Source organism: Polypterus senegalus, chromosome 3 (genome assembly GCF_016835505.1).
Source record: "Polypterus senegalus isolate Bchr_013 chromosome 3, ASM1683550v1, whole genome shotgun sequence".
Lineage (NCBI taxonomy): Eukaryota > Metazoa > Chordata > Cladistia > Polypteriformes > Polypteridae > Polypterus > Polypterus senegalus.
In genome coordinates, this window is record NC_053156.1 from 292,247,152 (window position 1) to 292,267,636 (window position 20,485).

The window sequence follows — 20,485 nt, forward strand, 5'->3', positions numbered from 1 at the left end:
CATTCGTCCCTGCAGCGTCTCCTAGCAGCCCCCATGATATCCAGCAGGGCTATGCATAAAGACTCCAATGTCCATGATGTCCTGCTGGTCTTCGGGGCAACTCCATACTGCAGGGAGGGCTCCACCTGGCGGTGTGGGGGTATTGGCCGGGATGAACGGTCGGCCATACATCACAGCAGGAACAAGAAAAAGTTGCACGGAGCAAAGATCAGACAAGTAGGGAAGGTGGCAAGAACTCCAAGACACACTCAAGTCAATTCAGAAATCTCTTCAATAGTCCGACGACGAATGGCATACAAACAACACAGAGCAATGCCACTTGGCAGACTGGCACTGAGTACTGTAAGTGTGCCACACCGAGCAGCAAAATCCACAACTAAGTCAAGATTGAGCACCAGGCACATTATTTTTGGTAACCCCTCGTATATATATTGTGGTACAAATGAGTCAATTTTGTGGTGCCAACCCGACCCTCCAAGTTTACTCTTTGTCTTTATTAACGAAACAGACAAATGATGGCGTAAAAATGAAAACAAACAGCTGCCACGTAAGCTGTGTGGTTGCCAGTAACCTTCGCTCAGGTGGTCTCTCTATCAGGTGATAACTCCTTTTTTGCTTTAAGGTGGCCCCTATCATTCTAGTTCCCAAGGAGGATTAAATCAATAAAAACATAACTACGGGCCAGTTGCTTGGTGGTTATGAAAATATTCAAATGTCGATCCTCTCCTTGATCCACTTCATTTCACATATTGGGCAAATCGTTCAGTTAATTTGTGCCTCCACTTTATTCTTCAGCACCTGGACTTGCCTAACACCCATGTTGAGGGTCTTGTTTGTAGATTTCTCCTCATCCTTCAATACCATTTTTCTGGAGTCGCTTCAGAGTAAACTAATCCAGTTATGGCATCTGCAAGTCAATTAAGAGTTTCCTTGACAGGTGGGAAGCAGGATGTGAGACTCGGCCCCCATCTGTTGCATCCAATGTCAGTTAGCATAGGCTCCCCCCAGGGCTGCCCTCTTTCTCTCATCCCGTTTTTCACTTTATACAAATGACCATAGATCCATAGACCAATTTTTACAAATCCTAAAGTTTGTGGATGACGCGACTGTGGGGGGGGGTTCTCATTTCCAATGATGACATGTCTTTCAGTCAAAGAGAGGTGGGCCATGGTGTAGGATGGAGTTCTTGTAACAGTTTGGAGCTCAAGGCTATTAATTAAGACAGTGGAAATGAGGATTGATTTCGGTCGACAGGTCAGTAATCGATCACCTTTGCAAATTAATGTCCAGACTGTGTCTGTGGTTCAGTCGTTTAACACTAGAATTACCAGAGCCTACAAAAAAACTCGTAGATCCGTCCCACCTTAAATCGCTTCGCACCTCTCCATCAGCGTCTTTTGTCCTGTAAATATGTTGATAAGCAGCAAGCAGCCCAGCGATGACTTTCACTCAGTGCCAGTGCTAGGTCATTTTGTGTCCTAGGCCAAGCTTATTAGTGCGCAAACCGACTGTTCAGTAGCTAAGCTAACCTGTTCGGCTGGGTTCCGCCCAAATCCGAGGTGAGTGCCTACTTCGGCCCTGCTTTCACCAATACATTAAAATGGGGACAAGAACATTACCCCCATCATCAAAGAAATCAGGCAGAGATTGTTTTTCCATCACCAGCTTAAGAAGCTTGGCAGATCAAGGCAGATATTGTTAAATGCTTACTTGGCCGTCATTGAGAGTATTGTGGCCTCCTCCATCATCATTTGGTTTCCTTCTGCCTCCTCTCTTTCTAAGACTCGGTTGCAATGGGTGTTTTGTTCAGCTACAAAAATCATTGGCCGTTGTCTCGCAACATTAAAAGATGTGTTCATCGCCAGAGTGAAAAAGAGAGCAGGAATGACGGCAGCTGACTCCACTCGCCCCAGCAGCCATCTGTTTGTTAAATTGCCTCCACAGACGAGGTCATGAAGATACTGGAAAGGGGTGTGTGGCACTCCTCATATCTCTGCAAAAGGATGAAGGTCCAAGTCTTTAGAGTCCTGGTACTTCCTGTTTGCGAGACATGAATGCTATCCAGTGACCTGAGATGAAGTCTGGACTCCTTCAGTGTCTCTTCAGAGAATCCTTGGGGTCCCGCTGGTTTGACTTTGTGTTGTTCACGGAGTCCCTAATGAGGCACAAGACCTGCATTGTAAGGGAGCGTCAGTTACGGCACTATGGCCATGTGGCGCGATTGCCCGAGGGTGATCCGACTAACAGGATTCATACATATATAGAGGGGTGACAGAGACCCCTGTGAGAAGAAATACTCTCCAGATATAAAGGTTTGGGGCAGCCACCTGTATTTTATATCCTGGCTGCAAAAGTTTGAAAATAATTGAACAGAGATGTTCAGAAAACTGAGTCCAAAGCAGAACTTCTAGACTAGAGGTAAGATGGCGGTTTTAAAGGACTGGAGAGGAAGTGACATCATCGCAGCCGGAACCAGAAGCGACAACATCTAAGGCATCGTAAGTGACGTCATCCAAGGCACCGAAATCTGGTGGGATTTCCTGGGAATGGTCTGCAAGGAACTGAGAAAGACACTCTGCACATTCTGCCGCCCCCTGGTCTGATATGGTATTATCAATACTCAGGCCCTTTAGCTGTCTCCTATTCGTACGTGTGTGACACACCCTAATCTCCACAAATGACCACTCTGATTCCAAAGGATGTTTGATTTTAAAGAAAATACATCTGGCTTCTTCACGATACACAACTCCTCTGCTCATCTCATCCCTGGCAAGTTTTGTCCTCCTCCTCTTCCTCCTCACATCTACAACTTCTTGGGCAACATGGGGCACTCTCTTTTAAACCGATAGTCGAAGAGGCAACCCATTCTCTCCAGGAAACGCCAGGCAGAGCCATCCTGGAACAGGGGATTCACCTTCCTGGTGGCACCCAAAAAGAACCCAACAAAGGCCACCCTACGGATCTACAATTCCCAGCAACCTACAGGTTTCCAAACAGGGGCTTCCCAAAAGGGATGCTGCCACCCATTATACTGGAGAACAACATTGGCATAGAGGGTGGTCTGCCTCTGTCATCCCAACTGGGAAAGGGAATGTTAACCATTCTTGATGGGCTGCTAATCTAGTCAGGTTGTCCAACTGTTCTACTGGCCTCTGAGTTTGGTAAGAATTTCCATTGCTGCTGGGTCACCAATCCCTGTGTACCATCTGCCACAGTGCCCTTCCATGCCATTTTACTGGATAGGCCATCCCTCTCTGTTCCTGTCTATCTATTTTTCTGCCCCCCACCCAGCCAGGTAAGATAACAGGCTCCATCCCCGCTCAAATCCATCCATGACAATTGTAAGAACGCTTGAGGGTGCTTTTGCCCGTGAAACCCAACAAGCAGATGTAGACACAGGGTGAAAGCAATAAGAAGCTCTTTAAATTATTCTTGTTTCTACAAATTTTCTTTAAAGCACCACAGCCACCATTCACAAATAAACCAATAACTAATCAATACAATTTTCTCCTCCACATTTCCAACTACCTCCCAACTCCGACTCGCTTGCTGGGTCTCCACTAGTCCTTTTCATAGTCCCTGACCTGGAAGTGTTTCTTCCCTTCCGTCCATGTGACTCGTCGGCACTTCCGGGTCAGATGGAGAATTGACTTTTTCTTCAGCCCGGAAGTACGTTTGTGCTTCCATCCCTGTGACTTTGTAGTACTTCAGGGCTATATAAGTAATTGGGACTCCCCGGTCTCCCTGTAGCGTCTCCTGGTGGCACCCATCGCACACAGCAGGGCTGTATTGCCAAACTCCAACATCCAGGAAGCCCTGCGGGAATCCTGGGCACCGCCAGATCCCAGGGAAGCTGCCATCTAGCGTTTTGGGGGAGGCAGTAACCGGGAAAACCTGCCTTCCCCCATCCTTCCATCACAGGGGCGTCCCAGCCGGGATGAGCTGCCGGCCGTCCACCACACAATATATACACACACTATATTTCATATGAATTATTGTAATGTTTCCTGATTTTATTCAACACCATTATTAGTGATGGTGTCTTACACATCCAGCATCCTGCACCAGGGGGCACTTTCTACATGGAGATGGCAGGGTCTCCGTATGCCAACCGGCATGGGGGCTTTCTCCACCTACTCTGGTTTACCTCTCAAAGAAGTGCTGGCTGGGTGTGTCCTGTAATCCCATCTACAGCTGGCTCCATTATTGCCCCCATGCTGTCATGATAGGGTCTGGCCCTCCGGGACCCCAACTGAGAATTATGTTATGTTATGTTATTCATTTCTTTCTCTGTGAGACAAAATGACAAACATGTAGTTAAGCTTTAAGACAAACAGCCAACTCACCAGCAAGCAGACATCGGAGCATTCACAGCGTGGGAGCCGCCAGCAATGGAACTGCACTGCTCAGAAGGTCCACCCAACTAGCAATCCTCTTGTTTAGTTTGCCATTTTATAGTTTCATGGCAGTGACAGTCCTTTCCCTTTTCCTCATCTGTGCGGACTCCTTCTTTCAGGAAAGACAATTTCAACATCCATTTAGTAGCTGACCCCTTCAGCTACCTTTGCTTTGCAAATAACAAAAAAAAGAGAAAAAGAGAATGACTGACAGATTTATTCCCAAGACTCGATTTCAAGATTAGACCCCAAGCAAAATGTGTTAGTGGATGCCTTTAGAAAAATGAGAAGGAACAGTTAACTGACTTTGGTGTGCATCTTCAAGGCAGGTCACCTCGTCATCTTGTGGCCCTTGGGGAGGTCATTGTAACCAAAAGTGATGTGGCTGTGGGGGGGGCACAGTTTGCCCACTGACTACCTGTGGGGTTTTCAGCCATGGGGGACAATGCACGGCAGTGGGAAACGGTTCAACGGCAGTGAAAATCCTCCAGCGCGTGTGTGCCAATGCAGCTCCTCAAGTCTTTGTTCTGATCGTACTTGGCAGTCTTTTCCCTCATGAAATGTGTCAAATGGTGTTATTTCCTCAACCAGACTCATTCATCAGTGTCACGAGAAGTTGAGGGGACATTTAATCAACAAACCAGTAATCAAAAGAGATTTGACCCTAAAGGCCGTGGCCTCAAGCAGCAGCACGAAAATGATATTGGCGTAACGAGTTCTGCGAAATTGAATTCTTGCCTCCTTTTTGCTTCCTGCACCTCTGTAGTCGCCTTTATTGAAGAACAAAACTCTTGAGAAAGCCGAGATGAAAAAAAAAATAAGATTTGGAGGTTGCAGGGTCTGCGGAGAGCGGCTAGGGGGTCTGGCAGGCAAAGGTGGGATGCTGTGATGTAGGGAGGCACAGGATAATTTGAAGAAGTGGAAAGTGGAGTACTGTTGGAACAAAGTGCATTAGAGAGAGACGCGGCCTTCCAAATTAAATGTAACCACCTTGTTATTCTTTTATATGTTGTGTAAATATTAATTATTATATATTTTTATCCACATATATTTTCTAATTGAGCATTTTGCTTAATTTTTTTGCTTTCTGTATTGTTTGTTACTTTTGTTGTATGTTTGTGCACTTTATATTGAATTGGGGGAGGCGGGGCCACCTGGCTTTACAGCTTTAATCTCCCCGAACCCCACTACATGGGTGGGCCAGCGGTTTATAAATCAGCTTTGCTTTTGATCTCCTGGGTTAAGCTGAGGCATTCGTTTCTGCCTACAGTGTTTGGCTCACCTTTGTTTTATTTTGTGATTTAAATGATCAGATTTAAATAACATAAATGAGCAAGAAACATAATGGCGCAAACAAGTTTCTCAAAAATATCAACAGTCGGAAGAAAACAATTTCTAAAGATAGGGATAACAGTAGAAAGACAGCCCCACAATGCGCAACATTTGCCCCGTTTAAAAAGTGTGGTAAGTAATCAATCAAGCCCTGACACACAAAGAGGTTCAGGGCAGCCTCCCGTATACTTGATAATTGGCTACAGAAATCGAAAAAAGGTTGAGAAAATGGCTTTTACCAAGAAGAGTCCAAAAACAGAGATGACCAGGTTAGTAAACATGGCGGATAGATAGTGGAACGGCAGGAAGAGGGAAGATCTTGGGACTGGACCCGGAAATGAGGTCATCGAGCTGTGACTTCTTAGGAAGGCGGAACCTGAAATGGTGTCTTCTGGGACGGAGCCAGAAATGGCGTCTTCTGCGGTGGAGCCGGAAGTGGCATCTTCTGGGGCAGAGCCAGATGAAATTTCCCCCATTTGGTCTGCAGGGAGATAAGAGAAAAGATTGGTGCACTCCACCGCCCCCTGGTCTGATCAGGAAATACCTTCTTTTGAGCCCTTTAGCTGCCTCCCATGCGCACGTGTACGACAAAGGTAAGAAGAAAAGAAGCCAAAGGGAGGGAAATGCAGTCTCCCAACAACTCAGGAGTTAAATAAATGGAGATAAGGAAAGTGGCAGCAATCACTGGTCATCCGGCTCTGTAGAATTTCCACTCGAGTACCCCATTTTGTAATATACGAAGTCCTGGATGTGATGCTAAATTACGAGGTGTTGATGGGAACGGACTGGAGTGGAAAATAAGATTTATTCTTCTGCTGTTCTGTAAGAAGAGGAGGAAAGGTATTAGTACTTTGCGTCAGCCCCCCCTTCTCTTGATATTTCAAGACCACTTGGACCCTTTGGCTGTTCCCTAAGCACACACGTGTGACATGATCCCAAGCTAGACCTCCTCCTCCTCTACAAAGCTTTGTCAACCTGCTCCCAACTCTGGCCCCTGGTGTAATGGCGAGTAGCTCCTTTTATAGGGCACCGGAAGTGCTCCAGCGGCTCCATGACCTTCTTCCAGAAGCACTTCCGGGTGTGGCAGAAGTGCTGCTACACAGGGCTCAACAGTACCTACCTGCAGCACATGGGTGACTCCCATGGAACCCAACAGTGCTGCACCAAACTCCAAATCCTATGGAGCCGTTTGGGAGTCTGAGGCACTGCTACAACCCAGTGGGGCTGCCATCTCTCGCTGTAGGGGAGGTACAGCTCTGGAGATGTTTTCTCCCCCGATCCTTCCAGTACCGGCCTGGCGAGGGCCCCCAACCATTTGCCACAATACATATATATAGTGGCCACCTTGGGCCACTCCAGCTCCCCAAACACCCAACACGCACAGTCTCTGGACACAAGTGCAGCAAGCACAAGGTTTTTATTGTAAGAAACGGTTCCAAAGGCAAGCGTTTCCCACACCACAACCACAATGCCACAGATAAGTACAGCACACAGCAATGCTGTTGTCTCTGTCTGTCTCTTTCAGCCTCTCCCTCTTTCTTCCCAGCAAGCATCGTCCCCTTCCTCCCAACTCTGGTTCAGCTGGCTGGATCATAGACATATATAGACAGATGCCACATTCACTGTGTTACCCAGTCGACACGATACGTCAGCGCGTCCACCCTATTGTGAGTGGCAAAAGTGGCATTTAAACTAACAAAGGTAGACGTGGAAAACGGGTTTTCTGATGAAAAAAACAGCAACATTTAAAACAGTATTGTTTACATACAACAGATTTTGGCGAATCATTTACATGCAATCATTTATATCCATTTATACACTAATAATGGCAATTATTAAATAATAATAATTATTTATTATTTATATGGGAAGAATTATTGCATTATTAAATAATTCCTCCCGTATAAGTAACATTTCTCAGACTGCCTTCTTCCATCTCTGAAACATTTCTAGACTTCGTCCTGTTCTTACATAACACAGTACTTATACGGGAGGAATTATTTAATAATGGCAATTATTAAATAATAATAATTATTTATTATTTATATGGGAAGAATTATTGCATTATTAAATATTTCCTCCCGTATAAGTAACATTTCTCAGACTGCCTTCTTCCATCTCTGAAACATTTCTAGACTTCGTCCTGTTCTTACATAACACAGTACTGAAGTATTGGTCAATGCCCGAGTCACCTCACGTATAGATTACTGTAATGCTGTTCTATCTGGCATCCCACTAAAACGTATCCATCGCTCACAACTTCTTCAAAATTCTGCTGTCAGGATAATAACCCTGGTAGGGCCACCCAAGGCAAACTGGTCCTAGGTGAGGGATGAGACAAAGAACGGTTCCAAACCTCCAATGAAGAATAAAAACTGTGGACGACGTTTTCCCTTGCCCGGACGCGGGTCACCGGGGCCCCCCTCTGGAGCCAGGCCTGGAGGTGGGGCTCAATGGCGAGCGCCTGGTGGCTGGGCCTGCACCCATGGGGCTCGGCGGGCACAGCCCAAGAGGTAACGTGGGTCCTCCTCCCATGGGCTAACCACCTATAGGAGGGGCCAAGGAGGTCGGGTGCAGTGTGAGTTGGGTGGTGGCTGGAGGTCTGATCCTCGGCTACAGAAACTGGCTCTTGGGATGTGGAATGTCACCTCTCTGAAGGGAAGGAGCCTGAGCTACTGCGAGGTGAGAGGTTCGGCTAGATATAGTCGGACTCACCTCGACCACAGCTTGGACACTGGAACCAATCTCGTTGAGAGGGGCTGGACTCTCTACCACTCTGGAGTTGCCCCCGGTGAGAGGCGCCAAGCAGGTGTGGGCATACTTATTGCCCCCCGACTTGGAGCCTGTGCATTGGGGTTTACCCGGTGGGCGAGAGGGTGGCCTCCCTCCGCCGGGTGGGGAAGGGTCCTGACTGTTGTTTGTGCGTATGCGCCGAACAGCAGTTTGGAGTATCCACCCTTTTTGGAGTCTCTGGAGGGTGCTAGAGGGCATACCTTCTGGGGATTCCCTCGTTTTGCTGGGAGACTTCAATGCTCACGTGGGCAATGACAGTGAGACCTGGAAGGGCGTGATTGGGAGGAATGGCCCCCCGATCTGAACCCGAGCGGTGTTTTGTTATTGGACTTCTGTGCTCGTCATGGATTGTCCATAACGAACACCATGTTCAAGCATAAGGGTGTTCATATGTGCACTTGGCACCAGGACACCCTAGGCCTCAGGTCGATGATCGACTTTGTGGTGTGTCGGACTTGCGGCCATATGTCTTGGACACTCGGGTGAAGAGAGGGGCGGAGCTGTCAACTGATCACCACCTGGTGGTGAGTTGGCTTCGATGGTGGGGAAGATGCGGTCAGACCTGGTAGGCCCAAGCGTGTTGTGAGGGTCTGCTGGGAACGGCTGGCAGAGTCCCCTGTCAGAAGTAGCTTCAACTCCCACCTCGGCAGAACTTCAACCACGCCCCGAGGGAGGTGGGGACATTGAGTCGAATGGGCCATGTTCCGTGCCTCTATTGTTGAGGCGGCTGACCGAGCTGTGGCCGCAAGGTGGTGGTGCCTGTCGCGGCAATCCCCGAACCCGTTGGTGGACACGGCAGTAAAGGGATGCCGTCAAGCTGAAGAAGGAGTCCTATAGGACTTTTTGTCCTGTGGGTCTCTGGAGGCAGCTGATAGGTACCGGCAGGCCAAGCGGAAGCGGCCGGTTGTTGCTGAGGCAAAACTCGGGCATGGGAGGAGTTTGAGAGGCCATGGAGAACGACTTTGGACGGCTTCGAGGAGATTCTGGTCCACCGTCCGGCGTCTCAGGAGGGAAGCAGTGCAGTGTCAACACCGTATATGGTGGGGATGGTGCGCTGCTGACCTCACTCGGGACGTTGTGGGTCGGTGGGAGGAGTACTTCGAAGACCTCCTCAATCCCACTAACATGCCTTCCAATGAGGAAGCAGAGCCTGGGGACTCTGAGGTGGGCTCTCCCATCTCTGGGACTGAAGTCACCGAGGTGGTCAAAAAACTCCTTGGTGGCAGGGCCCGGGGTGGATGAGATCGCCGGAGTTCCTTAAGGCTCTGGATGTTGTAGGACTGTCTTGGTTGACACGTCTCTGCAACATCGCATGGACATCGGGACAGTGCCTCTGGATTGGCAGACCGGGGTGGTGGTCCCCTCTTTAAAAGGGGACGGAGGGTGTGTTCCAACTATAGAGGGATCACACTCCTCAGCCTCCCTGGAAAAGTCTATTCGGGGTTCTGGAGAGGAGGGTCCGTCGGATAGTGAACCTCGGATTCAGGAGGAACAGTGTGGTTTTCGTCCTGGTCGCGGAACAGTGGACCAGCTCTTCACCCTTAGCAGAGTCCTGGAGGGTGCATGGGAGTTTGCCCGACCGGTCTACATGTGTTTTGTGGACTTGGAAAAGGCATTGACCGTGTCCCTCGGGAATCCTGTGGGGGTGCTCGGGAGTATGGGGTACGGACCCCTGATAAGAGCTGTTCGGTCTCTGTACAACCGGTGTCAGAGCTTGGTCCGCATTGCGGCAGTAAGTCGAGCCCGTTTCCAGTGAGAGTTGGACTCCGCCAGGGCTGCCCTTTGTCACCGATTCTGTTCATAACTTTTATGGACAGAATTTCTAGCGCAGCCAGGGTGTTGAAGGGGTCCGGTTTGGTGGACTCAGGATTGGGTCACTGCTTTTTGCAGATGATGTTGTCCTGTTTGCTTCATCAGGCCGTGATCTTCAGCTCTCTCTGGATCGGTTCGCAGCTGAGTGTGAAGCGGCTGGGATGAGAATCAGCACCTCCAAATCCGAGACATGGTCCTCAGCCGGAAAAGGGTGGAGTGCCCTCTCAGGGTTGGGGGAGATCCTGCCCCAAGTGGAGGAGTTCAAGTATCTCGGGGTCTTGTTCACGAGTGAGGGAAGAATGGAGCGTGAGATCGACAGGCGGATCGGTGCGGCATCCGCAGTGATGCGGGCTCTGCATCGGTCTGTCGTGGTGAAAAAGAGCTGAGCCGTAAGGCAAAGCTCTCAATTTACCAGTCGATCTACGCTCCTACCCTCACCTATGGTCATGAGCTATGGGTAGTGACCGAAAGAACGAGATCGCGAATACAAGCGGCTGAAATGAGTTTCCTCCGCAGGATGTCTGGGCTTTCCCTTAAGGATAGGGTGAGGAGCTCAGTCATCCAAGAGGAGCTCAGAGTAGAGCCGCTGCTCCTCCGCATCGAGAGGAGTCAGATGAGGTGGCTCGGGCATCTGATCAGGATGACTCCTGGAGGCCTCCTTGGTGAGGTGTTCTGGGCACGTCCAACCGGGAGGAGGCCCCGGGGAAGACCCAGGACACGCTGGAGGGACTATGTCTCCGGCTGGCCTGGGAACGCCTTGGGATTCTCCGGAAGAGCTGGAAGAAGTGGCGGGAGAGGGAAGTCTGGGCCTCTTCTGCTTAAGCTGCTACCCCCGCGACCCGACCTTGGATAAGCGGAAGAGGATGGATGGATGGATGGATGGATAATAACCTGCTGTTCTAAAATTGAAATTTAAAAGAAATTCAGAAATATTTCCTTCAAATCAATTCCTGGCCACTTTTATAGGGCTGGGGGTAGAGCCTTAATTGTGATGGGTGGGTAACCCCGCCTCTTGGGGATCCACCCACAAAATACCAACCCTCATAGACAGTAAGTGATAACTGAAGAGAATAAAATCAAAAGATACAGTGCATCCGGAAAGTATTCACAGCGCATCACTTTTTCCACATTTTGTTATGTTACAGCCTTATTCCAAAATAGATTAAATTCATTTTTTCCAAAAAATTCTACACACAACACCCCATAATGACAACGTGAAAAAAGTTTACTTGAGGTTTTTGCAAATTTATTAAAATAAAAACTGAAATCCCATGTCCATAAGTATTCACAGCCTTTGCTCAATACTTTGTCGATGCACCTTTGGCAGCAATTCCAGCCTCAAGTCTTTTTGAATGTGATGCCACAAGCTGCCTGGATGATAACCTGCTGTTCTAAATCCACTGCACATATCACACCGATTCTCTCTCAGCTTCGCTGGCTCCCTGTTAACTACACAATACAATACTAAACACCGCTCTGAACATTTAAAGCTCTCCACACCTCACTGATCTCCTCCAGACTGGCACTCCTCTCCCTCACTCAGATCCTCATCTGCAGCTGGACTTTCTGTACCGCACATCAGACTCAGTGCTATGGCAGCTCGAGCGTCTCTCCTGGTGCTCCTCAACTCTGGAATTCTCTTCCCTGTCATATCCGTCAGCTCGATTCAATAACACATTTTAAAACTGCCCTCAAAACGTATCTTTTCAAACTGGCATACCAAATGTGACTTTTGCACTGTTACTGCCAGATATCTTTGTTTGTTTGCTAATTATTGCTTTTTGATTTGTCAATCTCTTGTTTTAATTTTACTAATGTTGTTAAATTTTATTGTAAGGTGACCTTGAGTGCTAAGATTATAAAACAGGATTTTCTAATGGCCAAATATAACCAAAACAAGTGTTCAGCCTTACCTATGACATGTAATCCCCTGGGATCTGGTTTGGAGCGTACAGCAGTTTGTACAATGCCAAGCAGCACATTACTAATTAGTTCACTCCACAGCAGTGCCACTCGCAATATGGCGGCAACGTTGACGTATGATGCTGCTGGTCATGTGGTGTCTAGTAATTCTATGTCTATGGGCTGAATGGCTTGCTTTTATGTTAGACCCAGGAGTACTTCCGATACTGAGGCATAGCCCAACGGAAGCACTTCTGGGTCAGTCGGAAGCCTCTGAAAATGGAGTTCTTCTCCCTGCAGCACCCTCTTGCAGCAGGACTACGATTCCCACGAATCCCTGTGGGTGTCCAAACTGGGTCCATGCCAGCACAGCACTGCCATCTACCATACTGGGGGTGGAACTGCTCCTGATGCACCAACTCCCCCATACTATCCACTAATTGTTATACTGTCCTTCCATTACAGCTTCCTGGCCAGGAGAGGGTCCAGCATAGCACTTAGCAGTATACAGAGTGTATATATACTCACCGGCCACTTTATTAGGTGCACCTTGCTAGTTCTGGGTTGGACCCCCTTATAGAATAGCAGCGTCGGACTGTATGAAATGCACCATGATTGAAAACTAATGTGTGTAATGTTTGATTATGTAGTTCTTGTTTAGTTATGTTTGTGGTTGTAGACAGGTAGAGAGGTTTATTTTGTTGACTCAGGGTCAAACACAGTTTCTTTAATATAGAAGAAACATTATTCACACTTCCTGTTTCAAGTATAGCATAAATTCTGAGAGTTTCAGCTGAAGGGGTCCAACATAAACATACAAAAATTCAAAACTTTACATAAACACATAAAGACAGCGGTCCTCCTTGCTTACTGTCAACTGTCATTTTCTTGACTTCCTGTCCTGGCTGTGGGTGACCAAGTTTCATTACCTTACTTTAATTTTTTCTTTATTTTCTCTTCTAGAAAGCAAGACTGGCAAGGATACGGGTGGCAAAGGCTGGCAGTTCCAACGCCTTCCTCCGCAGCAAACGTAATGGTCTTCTGAACGAAGCCCTGGAGCTCACGGTAATCAATAGGAGTTGCCCTTTTCGGGGACAGGGGTCTGGTTTGGTTCACTGGTTACCACGGCAGTCTCACTATGTCTTCATTGTCAACTTCACAGGGGTCCGGTGAGGAGGATCAGCACCTGAGCAAATCCACATCCGTTATAGAGAGCCAGCACCATCACCTGCTGCACTGCCTGGAGAAGACAACCGTGAGTAGCAGAGCTTCACTGGAGTGGTGGCCGAGCAGGAGACGGGTGGCTTCAGGTCATACATACTGACCAAACACTTCACCACTTGGCTTGTTTTATGATGTCGTTTCACACACACACACACACACAAAACCATACAGGCAGCTCTCCCAAACTCCCTCTTAAATTTGATTGGTCAGCAAGAACTGGAGACTTGATGTCCTCCAATAGATGTCACAGAACAACCAGCTGTGGTTTTGAAAGGAAAAGACGGTGAGACAACATTCAAAGTCCTCATCACCATTCCAGCCTGTTAGTTCAGGCAGGGGCCCAGTGGCCGTTAGTTTTCATTCCCACCAGTTTCATACTTTAGTCTTAAATTAAGCTGATGGGGTTCTGTTTTCTGTCTCTTTTTTTGCAGTCGCTTGAAATTTAAAAGAAATTCAGAAATATTTCCTCCAAATCAATTCCTGACAACAACAACATTTATTTCTATAGCACATTTTCATACAAACAGTAGCTCAAAGTGCTTTACATATTAAAGAATAGAAAAATGAAAGACATAATTATAAAAAATAAATCAACATTAACATCGAATAAGAGTAAGGTTCAATGGCCAGGGGACAGAAAAACAAAAAACTCCAGACGGCTGGAGAAAAATAAAATCTGTAGGATTCCAGACCATGAGACCACCCAGTCCCCTCTGGGCATTCTACCTAACATAAATGAAACAGTCCTCTTTGGATTTAGGATTCTCACGGAAGGGCCTGATGATGATGATGGTCACGTAGACTTCTTCCTTTTAATCCGTCCATCATTGTTGGAGCATCATGAAGCTTTGAGTAGGTGGAGGTGGCGCAGGCCACCACCACGAAGAAACCGGAAAAAGAAACAGAAAAGAGAGTAGGGGTCAGTACCGATTTTAGAGCCACCATGAATAGTTGTTATGATGAATTGAACATACATAGTATCAGGATTAAGTTAAATTACGATTAAAATGAAGTTATAAAAAGGCCATGTTAAAGTAATGTGTTTTCAGCAGTGTTTTAAAGTGCTCTACTGTATCAGCCTGGTGAATTCCTATTGGCAGGCTATTCCAGATTTTAGGTGCATAACAGCAGAAGGAGCCTCACCACTTCTTTTAAGTTTTGTTCTTGGAATTCTAAGGAGACACTCATTTGAGGATCTGAGGTTACGATTTGGAATATAAGATGCCAGACACTTCGATATATAAGATGGGGCGAGATTATTTAAGGCTTTATAAACCATAAGCAGAATTTTAAAGTCAATTCTGAATGACACAGGTAACCAGTGTAGTGACATCAAAACTGGAGTAATGTGTTCGGATTTTCTTTTCCTAGTTAGGATTCTAGCAGCTGCATTCTGCACTTGTTGCAAACGATTGATGTCTTTTTTGGGTAGTCCTGAGAGGAGTGCGTTACAGTAATCTAGTCGACTGAAAACAAACCAGTGAACTAATTTCTCAGCATCTTTCAGTGATATAAGAGGTCTAACTTTACTTATGTTTCTTAAGTGAAAAAATGCTGTCCTAATGATCTGATTAATATGCGATTTAAAATTCAGATTACAGTCAACAATCACCCCTAAGCTTTTACCTCCGTCTTGACTTTTAATTCTAATGTATCCAGTTTATTTCTAATAGCCTCATTGTATCCATTATTGCTGATCACTAAAATTTCAGTTTTCTCTTTATTTAACTTGAGAAAATTACTATTCATCCATTCTGAGATACAAGTCAGACATTGTGTTAGTGAATCAAGAGAGTCGGGGTCATCAGGTGCTATTGATAAGTACAGCTGTGTGTCATCAGCATAGCTGTGGTAACTCACGTTGTGCCCTGAGATAATCTGACCTAACGGAAGCATGTAGATTGAGAAGAGCAGCGGACCCAGGATAGAGCCTTGTGGAACACCATATTGGATATCATGTGTCTTCGAGTTGTAATTCCCACAACTAACAAAATATTTTCTCCCTGCCAGGTAGGATTCAAACCAATTTAAGACACTGCCAGAGAGGCCCACCCATTGACTAAGGCGATTTCTAAGAATGTTGTGATCAATGGTGTCAAATGCAGCACTCAGATCTAAGAGGATGAGAACAGATAAATGGCCTCTGTCTGCATTTACCCGCAAGTCATTTACTACTTTAGCGAGTGCAGTTTCTGTGCTGTGATTTGTTCTAAAACCTGACTGAAATTTATCAAGAATAGCAGGTTTATTGAGGTGGTCGTTTAACTGCAAAATGACTGCCTTCTCTAGAACTTTACTTAAGAAGGGCAGGTTAGAGATGGGTCTAAAATTTTCAAGAGCCGAGGGGTCGAGATTATGTTTCTTAAGTAGGGGTTTAACTACAGCAGTCTGACCACTTTTATAGGGCTGGGGGTGGAGCCTTAATTGAGATGGGTGGGTAACCCCGTCTCTTGGGGATCCACCCACAAAATACCAACCCTCATAGACAGTAAGTGATAACTGAAGAGAATAAAATCAAAAGATACAGTGCATCCAGAAAGTATTCACAGCGCATCACTTTTTCCACATTTTCTTATGTTACAGCCTTATTCCAAAATAGATTAAATTCATTTTTTTCCTCAGAATTCTACACACAACACCCCATAATGACAACGTGAAAAAGTTTACTTGAGGTTTTGCAAATTTATTAAAATAAAAAACTGAGAAATCCCATGTCCATAAGTATTCACAGCCTTTGCTCAATACTTTGTCGATGCACCTTTGACAGCAATTCCAGCCTCAAGTCTTTTTGAATATGATGCCACAAGCTTGGCACACCTATCCTTGGCCAGTTTCGCCCATTCCTCTTTGCAGCACCTCTCAAGCTCCATCAGGTTGGATGAGAAGCGGCGGTGCACAGCCATTTTAAGATCTCTCCAGAGATGTTCAATCAGATTCAAGTCTGGGCTCTGGCTGGGCCACTCAAGGACATTCACAGAGTTGACCTGAAGCCACTCCTTTGATATCTTGGCTGTGTGCTTATGGTCGTTGTCCTGCTGAAAGATGACCCATTAAGCCCCAGTCTGAGGTCAAGAGCGCTCTGGAGCAGGTTTTCATCCAGGATGTCTCTGTACATTGCTGCAGTCATCTTTCCCTTTATCCTGACTAGTCTCCCAGTTCCTGCCCCCCATATCATGATGCTGCCACCACTATGCTTCACTGTAGGGATGGTATTGGCCTGGTGATGAGCGGTGCCTGGTTTCCTCCAAACGTGACGCCTGGCATTCACACCAAAGAGTTCAATCTTTGTCTCATCAGATCAGAGAATTTTGTTTCTCATGGTCTGAGAGTCCTTCAGGTGTCTTTTGGTAAACTCCAGGCGGGCTGCCATGTGCCTTTTACTAACGAGTGGCTTCCGTCTGGCCACTCTACCATACAGGCCTGATTGGTGGATTGCTGCAGAGATGCTTGTCCTTCTGGAAGGTCCTCCTCTCTCCACAGAGGACCTCTGGAGCTCTGACAGAGTGACCGTCAGGTTCTTGGTCACCTCCCTGAATAAGGCCCTTCTCCCCTGATTGCTCAGTTTAGATGGCCGGCCAGCTCTAGGAAGAGTGCTGGTGGTTTCGAACTTCTTCCACTTACGGATGATGGATGCCACTGTGCTCACTGGGACCTTCAAAGCAGCAGACATTTTTCTGTAACCTTCCCCAGATTTGTGCCTAAAGACAATCCTGTCTCGGAGGTCTACAGACATTTCCTTTGACTTCATGCTTGGTTTGTGCTCTGACATGAACTGTCAACTGTGGGACCTTCTATAGACAGGTGTGTGCCTTTCCAAATCATGTCCAGTCAACTGAATTGACCACAGGTGGACTCCAATGAAGCTGCAGAAACATCTCAAGGATGATCAGGGGAAACAGGATGAACCTGAGCTCAATCTGGAGCTTCATGGCAAACGCTGTGAATACTAATGTACATGTGCTTTCTCAGTTTTTTTATTTTTAATAAATTTGCAAAAATCTCAAGTAAATTTTTTTCACGTTGTCATTATGGGGTGTTGTGTGTAGAATTCTGAGGAAAAAAATGAATTTAATCCATTTTGGAATAAGGCTGTAACATAAGAAAATGTGGAAAAAGTGATGCGCTGTGAATACTTTCTGGATGCACTGTAATACGTAATGAAACAAACAATAAAGGAACAGAGCAATACTGGGAAAAACACTAAGGCAGAAAGAAGGAAGAACAGAGCAGACAGAAAGAAGCCGAGGAGGAACCCTGACTTGTCCATAACAGGATGAAGTCCTCGAGCTGTTGGTGTTCTTTCTGCACAGATTGTAGCTGCCCAAGACTCTTGGGTGCTTTGAGAAAGACGTGAGCTGGGCTTTGACCTACCAGCAACTACTTTTGTGTTTTAACTTTGACTTAAGGATTTTTTTAGTAGAGTTTGTTTACAATCATTTTAGTCTCCTGATTCTGTTTTGTCCACCTTCTGCTCCTGTTACCATTCCCTGTTCCATCTTGACAGACAAAAATATCAATTCAACTCAATCTCAAGAACCCATTTTCTGCTGACCAACACCGCATTCTTTCTGTTACCCTTCTAACTAATTCAAGGTGGGGGGCATCGAAAAAAGTCGACACAAGGAGAGGGCTAAATGTCAAGAAACGTCACCTAGAACATCCATCCATCCATCCATCCATGATCCAACCTGCTATATCCTAACTACAGGGTCACGGGGGTCTGCTGGAGCCAAAGCCAACAGAGGGTGCAAGGCAGGACACAAACTCCAGGCAGGGTGCCAGCCCACCGCAGGGCACACACACATACACACCAAGCACACACTAGGGGCAATTTAGGATCGCCAATTTATCTAACCTGCATGTCTTTGGACTGTGGGAGGAAACTGGAAAAACTAACTGAAACAAAATAATAATTTACTAAAAATATTTGTAGTTTTCGTTTTTAAATGAATATTCTTGCCGTTAGTATTTAACCCTTGTAAACAGAAAGTCCTCCACCACGAGCTGCCCGCACATATTCATCCAGTGAATGGCGGCTGGTGACGGAGGGCGGCTGTTCACACAGCATTGGCAGTGACGGAGCGAGCGGAACACGGGCGTGTAAAGCGTGTCAAATAGAAAGCGATTTAATGCGCCACCTTTATTGCGCTTGTTGTATATCGAGATGTAATTCAAACGCATGAAATCGGAATGTGCTGCTCAACAAAGTCCTCACCGCATGGACATAAAAATCACGAGTGAGTAACGTTTCAGTTTATTTCTCAGGTGCCTGCGTTTTTGTTGACAGTAATTCACGTGCCACTTCGCACACGAGAAATCCTTTCTGAAAATAAAGCGCCACTGATCGAGAGACTGACGGTCATCATACAAGATCAGCATATTGTTGCTGACCTCTTAAAACCTCTTAAGCTGCGTACGGTCCGGGACATAACAGCGGTTCAAAACGTTACAGTAATGTGTGCATGCCCATCTTGCCATGCATCTCGACATATTACACATCAAATGAAACTTCAAAGTCTCGTCTTACCGATGATATAAACCATTTTGACACACAACAACCACAGCACTGACACTAAAGCCTTTTATACAGAGAAGTACATACTTTTAAGAGTTGACTGTGCCTACCTTTGAAGACCCCCTGCAAGTCAAACATCAATATTTCCGAGCAGTATTGATCCCATTGTGTCCGTAAGGCTCCAGCGAATATAATCCAGTAAAACGATTTAGGTCCAAAACACACGATATATCCTCAAAGGGACAAAAACTCCAGAAAACGTTTCATAACTTGAGACCACCTATGTAATTTTTTTTCATTTATATTGATCATATCAGACGTAATTTGTTTCTGTCGGCGATAACCATGCTACCGCATGAAACACGGAAGTGTTAGCTTCTGATCGACACCTCAGTTGGCCAATTACGACGGGACTGGGGTTGACTGGCACCTCGTATAGCCAACGAGCGTCACAGATAGCTGCATGATGACGAGTAACTCTAAACTCTGGTAGAATCTACCAGTTTGATTGGACACTGTGACTGACACTCAAAACTTACAGCCAATGAGCAGCCGAGCATTTTGATATGTAGCTTGCCATGCTAACTTGTAAACAAAGCGATAGAATCGGCGCGAAGGTGGCATTTGTGCCAATCTGCAGAGTTGGTTCGTGGTTGTTTATTGTGATTTCGCCACGTTTTTTCGCATTTTAAATATGAATTAAAGTACCGAGAAGCATAAATAAATGCTCGCGGAAGTGTTAGCTTCAGATCGACACCTAACTTGGCCAATTACGACGGGTCTGGGGTTGACTGGCACCTCGTATAGCCAACCAGTGTCACAGAAAGCTTTAGATGATGAAGTCTGCTTCAAACTCTGGTAGAATCTACCAGTTTGATTGGACACTGTGACTGACACTCAAAACTTACAGCCAATGAGCAGCCGAGCATTTTGATATGTAGCTTGCCATGCTAACTTGTAAAGAACGCAATCGGAGCTGCGTGAAGGTGGCATTTGTGCCAGTCTGCAGAGTTGGTGCGTGGTTGTTTATTGTGATTTCGCCAAGTTTTTTCGCAGTTTAAATATGAATAAAAGTAGAAGTTTAAACGTAAATAAACGCTCGATTAAATAAAGGATGCATGTACGCGTTGCGAAAGTATCCAATCGGTCCTATTGAGGTCTAATGGCAGAGAGCGACGTGCCACGCCCTTGTGCTTTCTGCTTGCTAGTGATTGCTGCCATCAAGTGGCACATGGAAAAACGCTGAGCTGTGTTGTAACAGTTTGTAAAAGAAATATATATAGTTTGTGTGCATTTTATAAAAAAAAAAGTAAAAAATAAAAAATATAAATATAATTTTGGCCCATAACTTGTATTGACTATTTTTACATAGAAATGTGTATTTTTTATTGTTTTTATTATGTCCATAACTAATAGAGTGACACTGTGTGTAGATATAGATTCCTTGAGGTGTAACCTTTCAGTAGAGCCCTCATTGATATCTGTGGGTTGAAGCATTCAAAAGTTATTA

The 20,485-nt window shown here is 46.0% G+C and overlaps 1 protein-coding gene across 4 annotated transcripts in view; it reads left to right on the forward strand.

The window, feature by feature from the left end:
• Positions 1-20,485, forward strand: part of kcnd3 (potassium voltage-gated channel, Shal-related subfamily, member 3) — a 530,781-nt gene that overhangs the window by 440,233 nt on the left and 70,063 nt on the right. For all 4 annotated transcript variants that reach the window (XM_039749437.1, XM_039749440.1, XM_039749438.1 and 1 more), the window contains exons 4-5: positions 13,200-13,301; positions 13,399-13,491. In XM_039749437.1, coding sequence (XP_039605371.1) covers positions 13,200-13,301; positions 13,399-13,491 — 195 coding nt within the window. The remainder of the gene's footprint in view (positions 1-13,199; positions 13,302-13,398; positions 13,492-20,485) is intronic.